Below are 9,656 nucleotides of genomic sequence, written 5' to 3'. Positions count from 1 at the left end.
CAGTCCTTACCTTTAATTCTAACCTCTCTTCTTCCTCTCCTGTCCTCTTTCTCCATCTCTGAGTGAACTTCTCTCTCTTTGCTCTCCCTGAAATACAGCAGCTCTTCTTTTAGCTAGCAGACACACTGTGTGACAAACTGCACACACTTTGTGTGTTTGCTGATATTTGTTGAGCATTTAGAAACGTTGCATTTACCTGCCACACGTTACTCCCTTCATGCTCGTTCCTCTTCAGTAGCGCTAGCTAAGCTGTTTGTCCAGCGAGCATAACTCACGGATTCGGTCCGGCCCGCTGTGACCCCTGATTATAGCGCTAGAAATGATACATTAATTACATGGGTTTGTGTATTTAATCCCTTTGTACCCGATAAGCCCCGGTGATGGAGGATACGCCAGTACGATTGTCTCTTATATGTTAATATTCCTCCGTTTAGGCTCAGATCGTTTGATGTTTGACGGCCCACTGACCGGAAACGCAAACTTCTCCCTGACGTGTTAAAAAGTAACGAGTCTGTTTTGAAAATGTAAGAAGTAGAAAGTACAGATACTTGTGTAAAAATGTAGGGAGTAAAAGTAAAAAGTACTCAGAAAAATAAATACTCAAGTAAAGTACAGATACCTAAAAAATCTACTTAAGTACAGTAACGAAGTATTTGTACTTCGTTACTTCCCACCTCTGGTATTACATGATTATGCTCCAGTCACTACTGCAGCACAGACACTTGTGGCATATTACGAGAAACTGGATAATTTCCCACGGCACACCTGACGATCTCCCAGGGCACACTAGTGTGCCGCGGCACACTGGTTGAAAAACACTGGATTAAAGAACAGGCCAAACAGGGTTACGCCTATGGTATGGTAACATAACACATTCAGCTACATGACGCATAGACTACGAACCGAGTACGTGTTTGGTATGTTAACGTAGCATTAACAGTTATTCAGATAACTATAGCATAAAGAACATGCTAACAAGTTTACCAAACCATCAATCCATTGAATTCTTCATCCTCTGTGTCACTTCTAAACAACTACGCACACTCGGTAGGTAGACGAAGCGCCGCTTCCTCTTCTGTGTCATTTTCGTCAGACTCATCCTCAGTTGCAGTTCCAATTGTTCTGGCCTTTCTGAATCCTGACAGGATGGTTTCGGTTGTCACTTAAGCCCATGCTTTGTTGATCCATCCAATGACTTCCAGGAAAGTTGGGTGGCGCATTCTCCCGGTTGCCATGAAGCTGTGCTCTCCATCCATCATCCACTGCGCCCACAGGTTACACAAGATTGCCTTAAAGCTCCGGTTCACGGAGATGTCAAGTGTCTGAGTATTTTGGTTAATGTGTTAATAATTTCACATATAAGTCGCTCCGGAGTATAGGTCGCACCCCTGGCCAAACTATAAAAAAAGTGCAACATATAGTGTGGAAAATACATTTTTTAAACACACTGCTATTATTTTGGACACAACTGTAGGTCACTTGAAGGTGCAGCTCATTGAAAGCACAAGTTAACTCTTACTCTCAAAATATAAAGTTTTGAGGAATTAGTTTACATTGTTTTCTTTAAGCACAACGTCAGTTTGCTGGTTACTTTTGTTCGTTTCATCTGTTTCATCCTCAGAACTGATCGTTCTGATTGCTGTTGTATCTTTGTGTAATCTCTCCTTCCCTCCATGCTGTTTAAAAAGATAAACTCAGAATAATGTACACTGCTCAAAAAAATAAAGGGAACACTCAAATAACACATCCTAGATCTGAATGAATGAAATATTCTCATTGAATACTTTGTTGAATACACAAAAATCATCAATGGAAATCAAATTTATTAACCAATGGAGACCTGGATTTGGAGTCACACACAAAATTAAAGTGGAAAAACACACTACAGGCTGATCCAGCTTTGATGTAATGTCCTTAAAACAAGTCAAAATGAGGCTCAGTACTGTGTGTGGCCTCCACGTACCTGTATGACCTCCCTACAATGCCTGGGCATGCTCCTGATGAGGTGGCGGATGGTCTCCTGAGGGATCTCCTCCCAGACCTGGATTAAAGCATCCGCCAACTCCTGGACAGTCTGTGGTGCAACATGACGTTGGTGGATGGAGCGAGACATGATGTCCCAGATGTGCTCAATTGGATTCAGGTGTGGGGAACGGGCGGGCCAGTCCATAGCTTCAATGCCTTCATCTTGCAGGAACTGTTGACACACTCCAGCCACATGAGGTCTAGCATTGTCCTGCATTAGGAGGAACCCAGGGCCAACCGCACCAGCATATGGTCTCACGAGGGGTCTGAGGATCTCATCTCGGTACCTAATGGCAGTCATGCTACCTCTGGCGAGCACATGGAGGGCCGTGCGGCCCTCCAAAGAAATGCCACCTCACACCATTACTGATCCACTGCCAAACCAGTCATGCTGAAGGATGTTTCAGGCAGCAGATCGCTCTCCACGGCGTCTCCAGACTCTGTCACGTCTGTCACATGTGCTCAGTGTGAACCTGCTTTCATCTGTGAAGAGCACAGGGCGCCAGTGGCGAATTTGCCAATCCTGGTGTTCTCTGGCAAATGCCAAGCATCCCGCATGGTGTTGGGCTGTGAGCACAACCGCCATCTGTGGACATCGGGCCCTCATACCATCCTCATGGAGTCGGTTTCTAACCGTTTGTGCAGACACATGCACATTTGTGGCCTGCTGCAGGTCATTTTGCAGGGCTCTGGCAGTGCTCCTCCTGTTCCCCCTTGCACAAAGGCAGAGGTAGCGGTCCTGCTGCTGGATTGTTGCCCTCCTACGGCCTCCTCCACGTCTTCTGGTGTACTGGCCTGTCTCCTGGTAGTGCCTCCAGCCTCTGGACACTATGCTGACAGACACAGCAAACCTTCTTGCAACAGCTCGCATTGATGTGCCATCCTGGATGAGCTGCACTACCTGAGCCACTTGTGTGGGTTGTAGAGTCCGTCTCATGCTACCACGAGTGTGAAAGCACCACCAACATTCAAAAGTGACCAAAACATCAGCCAGAAAGCATAAGTACTGAGAAGTGGTCTGTGGTCCCCACCTGTAGAACCACTCCTTTATTGAGTGTGACTTGCTAATTGCCAATAATTTTCACCTGTTGTCTATTCCACTTCCACAACAGCATGTGAAATTGATTGTCAATCAGTGTTGCTTCCTAAGTGGACAGTTTGATTTCACAGAAGTTTGATTTACTTGGAGTTAAATTGTGTTAAGTGTTCCCTTCCTTTTTTTGAGCAGTGTATTTATAACCAACCATCATTTTCAAAACTACCTAGACAGTTTGTTGTTGTTTTGTTTGTTTGTTTTGCTTTATGTTGATTATTGTCAGTACGTATGCCTCAAACATCGAGAGAGTAGAATTTTGGAGTAAATTGGATGAAATGGTAGCAACTGTCCTGAGGGGGAGGGGCTGGTGATTGGAGAAGACTTCAATAGACATGTAGGTGAAAGGAGCAGAGGGATGAGGAGTTGTTGGGTAGTTATGGGGTTAACAGGAGAAATGTGGAAGAAAATTAGATGGGGACTGATGAAGGACAGTTAGTGAATCAGGAAGTACAGAGGATCAGTAAAAAGGAAGTGAGGACATCTATGAAGGAGATGAAGAGGGGAAAGGGGATTTGTCCAGTTGTCATACCACATCTACATGCTTAAATTCACTGAGTTGCTGTGAGTGGTTCATTAGATATTTCCAATAACGAACAGTTGAACAGTGTACTTAATAAAGTGGCTGAATGTTGAGTCCACTGGATCGTAATTAAGCCAAGCTTAATGGCTACAAGATAGTAATATTTCACAGGACTGATGAAAACAGTGAATATTAGCTGCTGTGACAAAACTCTGTTTGAGAGGTAAGGAGAGAGACGGCTTTCCTTTGGTATACTTTAACTGATGTCTATTTTTAGATTTCACAGTGGAACACCCTGAAGGTAATTCCATGGTGGTATTTAACTCTTGGGTAGTTCGTCTTTTGGACCAGTTTGAGATGCGACACTTGCAAAAATGAAACTGAGGAAGCAACACATCCTGCTGCTGTGGATTCTAATCTGCTCCGGCGTGACCGAGGGAATAGGGCCCTTTACCGGCTTCATAATCCCCCATGTTACCGGGGACTTGATCAAATCTGTGATGAAGACATTTTATGATCTTATTCATGCTCCCTCTGACCTGCTTACCGAGAGTTGTGATTCACAGTGGATTTCTTTCAACCAGAAAGGTAACACACCCAGCAAAGTTTGTGAAATCTAAATCAAAAAGCTTGCAAATTATCAGGTCGGGAAAAAATTATATATATATATATATATATATATATATATATATATATATATATATATATATATATATATACAAATGGCAAAGATATGTTTTAAACACTTTACATGATGTGAAAGGCATAAGTGGTTAAGAACATGGATGTATACTTTGAAGACAGTTGTAATGTTATGGGTCCCAGGGATGGTGTCACAACAACAAAGATGAAAACCCTGCAAATACAGCTAAAGCTCAGGAGCGATGAAGACAGTGCACTGAGTTGGCCTTCTGAGTAGTGGGAGGAAGTCCACCCACCCACGAGTCCACCCGTGGTGGAAAAATGAAAAGTTGATTTCAGTAAGTTTTACAAAACAGTAGATCACAAATATTGGTCATGTTTCCAAAATTATAATAAATCATTACTGAAAACAACCAATAAGCACATAATGCAAAAGTGGCCATACATTTTGTGTGTGCCACAGTAATGGTATATTTGCCACAACTAAAGTCAGACCAGTGTATTACTCCACAGTCTAGGTGTCAAAGTGCCGAGCTGTGCCGTTCAACCCTTAAAACGAAACCTAAGAAGCAGCCGTGCCGGATACAGCTGCAAAAATTCCAGCTTACTGGTTCTGGATTGTTTGTGATCAAACAGCCACCCAGGATCCACCCAACATTCACAGACTAATATGGTGCATGGGTGCTTTAGTTGTGGCAGTGAGTGGATCAGGTGAGGAATAAGACACAGACTGTGATCTCTGCTTTTTAACCCTTAAAACTGAAATGTAATGAGCAGCAGGGCCTTCCTTACCTGCTATGTTAGGACGGGACATCTGTAAACATCCCAGCAAATGACTGAAACATGATCTCTCCAGTCAAAACTTGTGGTATGATGACAAATATAAATATACACCATACAGTAAATGTACAGATATTGACATTGTTTCCATAGAAATAGTGTCTATTTAGATTGTGTCTTACAAAGCCTTAAAAAACCCAAACTTTATCATGAAGAATCTGTTATTAGCCATCCATCCATCCATTTTCTTCCACTTATCTGGGGCCAGGTCACGGGGGCAGCAGCCCAAGCAGAGAAGCCCAGAACTCCGTCTCGCCAGCCACCTCCACCAACCCCTCCAGAGGCACCCCAAGGCGTTCCCAGGCGAGCCGAGAGATATAATCTCTCCAGCGTGTCCTGGGTCTACCTCAGGGGCCTCCTCCAGGTAGGACATGCCCGGAACACCTCACCCAAGAGGTGCCCAGGAGGCATCCTAATCAGGTGCCCAAGTCACCTCAACTGGGTCCTCTCGATGCGGAGGAGCAGCGGCTCTACTCTGAGCCCATCCCAAATGGCTGCACTCCTCACCTTATCTCTAAAGGAGAGGCCAGCCACCCTTCGAAGGAAACTCATTTCTGCCACTTGTATTCGCGATCTTATTCTACCCATAGCTCGTGACCATAGGTGAGGGCAGGGATGTAGCTCGACCGCTAAATCGACAGTTTTGCTTTTACGCTCAGCTCCCTCTTCACCACGACAGAACGGTGCAGCGTTTGCATTACTGCAGAAGCAGCCCCGATCCGCCTGTCTATCGCGCGTTCCCCTCTCCCGTCACTCGTGAGCAAGACCCCAATATATTTAACCCCTTAACTGGCAAGGGCCCGGTGACGGGCCGTTTGTAGTCCCTTTTATATGGCAGGCTAGACCCTCCCATTTTTATTGACACGTCATTCGGCCAATCATGTAACTGGCTGGACCAAATCACCTGACAAAGCTACGTGACGCCCTCTGAGTATTATTGGCTCTGGGAAACCCATTTCTTAACATGATTGGCCGAATGAGGTGTCAGTCAAAATGGGCGGGTCTAGCCTGCCATATAAATGCACTTCATTCGGCCCGCGGACCAGACGCAGCCGATTAATAGGCTATGAAATGGGTTGTTCAGAGCCAATAATGACCAGAAGGCGTTATGTAGTTTTTGTCAGGTGATTTTTTTGCTGCCAGTTAAGGGGTTAAACTCCTCCACCTGGGGCAGGAACTGGATTGGGAGGAACAGCCTGCCTGATCTGAACCCAAATGGTGTTTTGTCATTGGACTTCTGTGCAAACCACAGTTTGTCCATGATGAACACCATGTTCAAACATAAGGATGTCCATAAGTGTACGTGGCACCAGGACACCCTAGGTTGCAGGTTGTTTGTAATTTTATCGTCAGATCTGCGGGCATATGTTATGTACACTCGGGTGGAGGGAGGAGCTGAGCTGTCACCTGGTGAACTGGATCAGGTGGTGGTGGGTGCTGGATAGACCTGGTGCACCTAAAAGTATAGTGAGCATGTGCTAGGAACACCTGTCAGAGACCCCAGTCTGCAAGATCTTCAACTCCCACCTCTGGCAGAACTTTGACAGCATTCCGAGGGAGGCTGAGGAAATTGAATGGACCATGTTCTGCACTTCCATTGTTAAGGCTGCTGCACAGAGCTGCGACTGTAAGGTGGTTGGTGCCTGTTGTGGTGGTAATCCCTGAACCAGATGGTGGACACCGAAGGTGAAGGGAGCCCGAAGAAGGAGTCCTTCTGGGCTATTGGGCTTGGTTAACCTGTGGGACTCCGGAGGCAGACAGGCCAAACGGAAGATGGCTCAGACAGTGGCTGAAGCAAAAACTCAGGTGTGGGAGGAGTTTGGTGAGGACATGGAAAAAGACATTTGGATGGCCTTGAAGTGATTCTGGCAAACCGTCAGGCAACTCAGGAGAGAAAAGTGGTGCATTACTAACAAGGTATATAGTGCAGGTGGGGTGCTGCTGACTTCAACTGAGGCTATATTTGGGTCGTGGAAGGAATACTTTGAGTACCTCCTTAATAAGTTGGTGATTCACGAAGGACCTGTGAATTGCCACCTTATTGTGGTGGAGAAGATTGTGTGCCACAGTGATCCCAGAAGCTATCTTCTCTGTGGGGTTTTGCCTCCTTGTAGGGTCTTCCAAGGCAAAAAAAAAAGTTATTTTGTTAAAATTTTTTAAGGATCTGCTAAGTGCACCCTTTCACTAGAGTTTTTTTTTTTTGTAAATGTCCTCTCAGTTGTCAAGTAGCTCACTTCCTCAACAACCAGTGACTGTGATTCAATTCTCTTTGAGTCACATTTTCAGCCAATAAGCTACTGACTTTATTTTATGTACTCTCAAGGCCTGAAGGATGACCTGAAAAAAAAACTCTTTGGACAGCACATTGCTTCAGAAATCATCTTTGAAGCTGTGAATGAATTCATGAGCAATAAAAACCCAAAGAAGCCTCTGGTGCTCTCTCTGCATGGACCAACAGGCACAGGGAAGAGCTTTGTTAGCCAGCTGATCGCTGACAACATTTACAAGAAAGGAATGGACAGCCAGTTTGTTCACATGATCTCAGCTACACATCACTTCCCACATCAAGATCAAATTGCAACCTATAAAGTATGGAGTGCCACACATTTTCCTTTCAAGTGAAACCCACTTGCTTTGTTCTGTATGGTCATTTGCATGAATACAATTTTCTGTTGTCTCTCCTCAGTCTCAGTTGCAGGACTGGATCAAAGGCAATGTCACAAACTGTGAACGCTCCATGTTCATTTTTGATCAGATGGACAAAATCCTTCCTGGTGTGATTGATGGCATTGAGCCATTTCTGGACTTCTATCCACAGCTGGATGGAGTTTCTTTTCAGAAATCAATCTTCATCTTTCTCAGGTAAAAATCTAAAAGTCTTTGCAGAGAATGGATTTAAAGCTTCATGATGAGTTCCGGTTTGCATTTTGATAGAGACTAGTAAAGTACCCGCAGTTGTTTAGCTCATGGCTTAACCCTCTGTTTAGTCTCCCTTTATGCCTGCTTTATTGGACATTGAAGTCATCAGGAAAGAAAAAAAATCTGTTTACAAACTTACATCAGCAAAATTTTTGTCAGCCACTTTAATCAAGATACATTATTTTTCTCCATTGCTGTCATTAAGATTAGGGTCTGGTGTGTGCTGTATACTGCTGCGTCATATAAGAAAAAGAGACAGCTGCTCCTGTTCATTCCACACAGTTTGAGAGAGATGTCTCTTCTGGATTATGAATAGCTAGTGTGCATCATAGGCTAATATCTCAGTGTTATCAAACATTAGAAACAGACTTAGTGAGATCAAATTTGCACAATAGCGCCTGTGTAATACTATATAGGAATATTATATAGGATCCTGTACTTACAAAACACACTAAAATACATTGAAATGTACAAAACTTGCTTTATTTTTTAGTCTGCATCAGATTAGTCACATTTTTAATATTTCTAGCCTGAGAAGGCTTTGGTGCATGTATTTTTCTTGGCTGGGTGTTACTGTTTAAATATTGGAGAGTGCTGATAACACACTCACACATGAGCACGACTGAGCTGTAGTTCACTATATGGACGGCAGAAAAAATAGACCTATTTCTATAGGGGCCTCTTGGTCAGGTTTGTAAATGAGAAGTGGCTCTCAAACATTTCACCTGGTAAAATAAAAGTAAAAAAAAAAAAAAAAAATCTAATATCTCGACTATTATTGTTCTTTTCATAGCAATGCAGGAGCAGATATCATCACACAGACAGCTTTAGATTTCTGGAACAAAGAACGAGATCGAGAAGAAATCAAGCTCAAACATCTTGAAGCATCACTGTTACAGTCAGTGTTAAGCGATGACCAAAGTGAGTGTATATTACATATTGTATCATTATCGTTATCATTCATAAACTAGTTATGATGGCAAAGTTTTTCTTACTGAAAATCTCTCTTTATAGATGGCTTTTTGCCCTCAGTTTTGATTGACATTTTCATCCCATTCATGCCTATGGAGTACATACATGTGGCCCAGTGTGTGAGGGCTGAGATGAAAGCCAGAGGTCTTCACACAAGCAGGGCTTTGGAATACAAGGTGGCCCTGAAATTAATCAATTTCCTCCAACCTGGCAGCATATTTAGTAAGAATGGCTGCAAGACAGTGGGGAGCACTTTGCACTTCTACACATAACATCTTCACTGATCCCACGCTGCCTCATTTTGGTTATTTTTTAACAGTGGTCTGACTGTGGGATTTCTATTATTAAAACTGTCACTGTTGTGCATTTTTGTTTATGAATCATGGCTTTGGTATCTTGCTGAGTTTTTTTTTTTTGTGTGTGTGGTTTTTGGTTCTTGTTTTAATTTTATTGATTTTTTTTTTATTGCCTGCCAATAAAGGCTCCCCTTTGTTTATCTGATTTGCATGCATTAGTAGTGACAACTGCTTTAATTTAATTTTTTTAGGAACATCTCCACTGTAAATATGATTTTATTAACTCAAAACTGGACTTGTGCTTAAGGTCTTTACAGCAAAGCATGTTACAGAAAAAGATGCTCAA

The 9,656-nt window shown here is 43.3% G+C and overlaps 1 protein-coding gene across 1 annotated transcript; it reads left to right on the top strand.

Moving 5' to 3' along the window:
* The first annotated feature begins 3,991 nt into the window (after positions 1-3,991).
* On the top strand, positions 3,992-9,414 carry LOC115782614 (torsin-1A-like). The gene is made up of 5 exons (XM_030732892.1): positions 3,992-4,229; positions 7,447-7,712; positions 7,810-7,985; positions 8,836-8,963; positions 9,057-9,414. Exons 1-5 carry the CDS (start codon positions 4,016-4,018, stop codon positions 9,284-9,286), a joined length of 1,014 nt encoding a protein of 337 aa, XP_030588752.1. The 5' UTR covers positions 3,992-4,015; the 3' UTR covers positions 9,287-9,414.
* Positions 9,415-9,656: the final 242 nt, after the last annotated feature.

The sequence above is a fragment of the Archocentrus centrarchus genome, chromosome 7 (assembly GCF_007364275.1).
Source record: "Archocentrus centrarchus isolate MPI-CPG fArcCen1 chromosome 7, fArcCen1, whole genome shotgun sequence".
In the NCBI taxonomy this organism is placed as follows: Eukaryota; Metazoa; Chordata; class Actinopteri; order Cichliformes; family Cichlidae; genus Archocentrus; species Archocentrus centrarchus.
Note: the sequence above shows the minus strand (reverse complement) of the source record. Positions and strands in the feature narration are given on the sequence as shown.

Coding starts and splice junctions, on each gene's coding strand:
- LOC115782614 (XM_030732892.1), top strand. CDS start 4,016: ATGAAACTGAGGAAGCAACACATCCTGCTGCTGTGGATTCTAATCTGC. Junction 7,986..8,835: donor TCAATCTTCATCTTTCTCAG/GTAAAAATCTAA, acceptor TTCTTTTCATAG/CAATGCAGGAGCAGATATCA. Junction 8,964..9,056: donor AGTGTTAAGCGATGACCAAA/GTGAGTGTATAT, acceptor CTCTCTTTATAG/ATGGCTTTTTGCCCTCAGTT.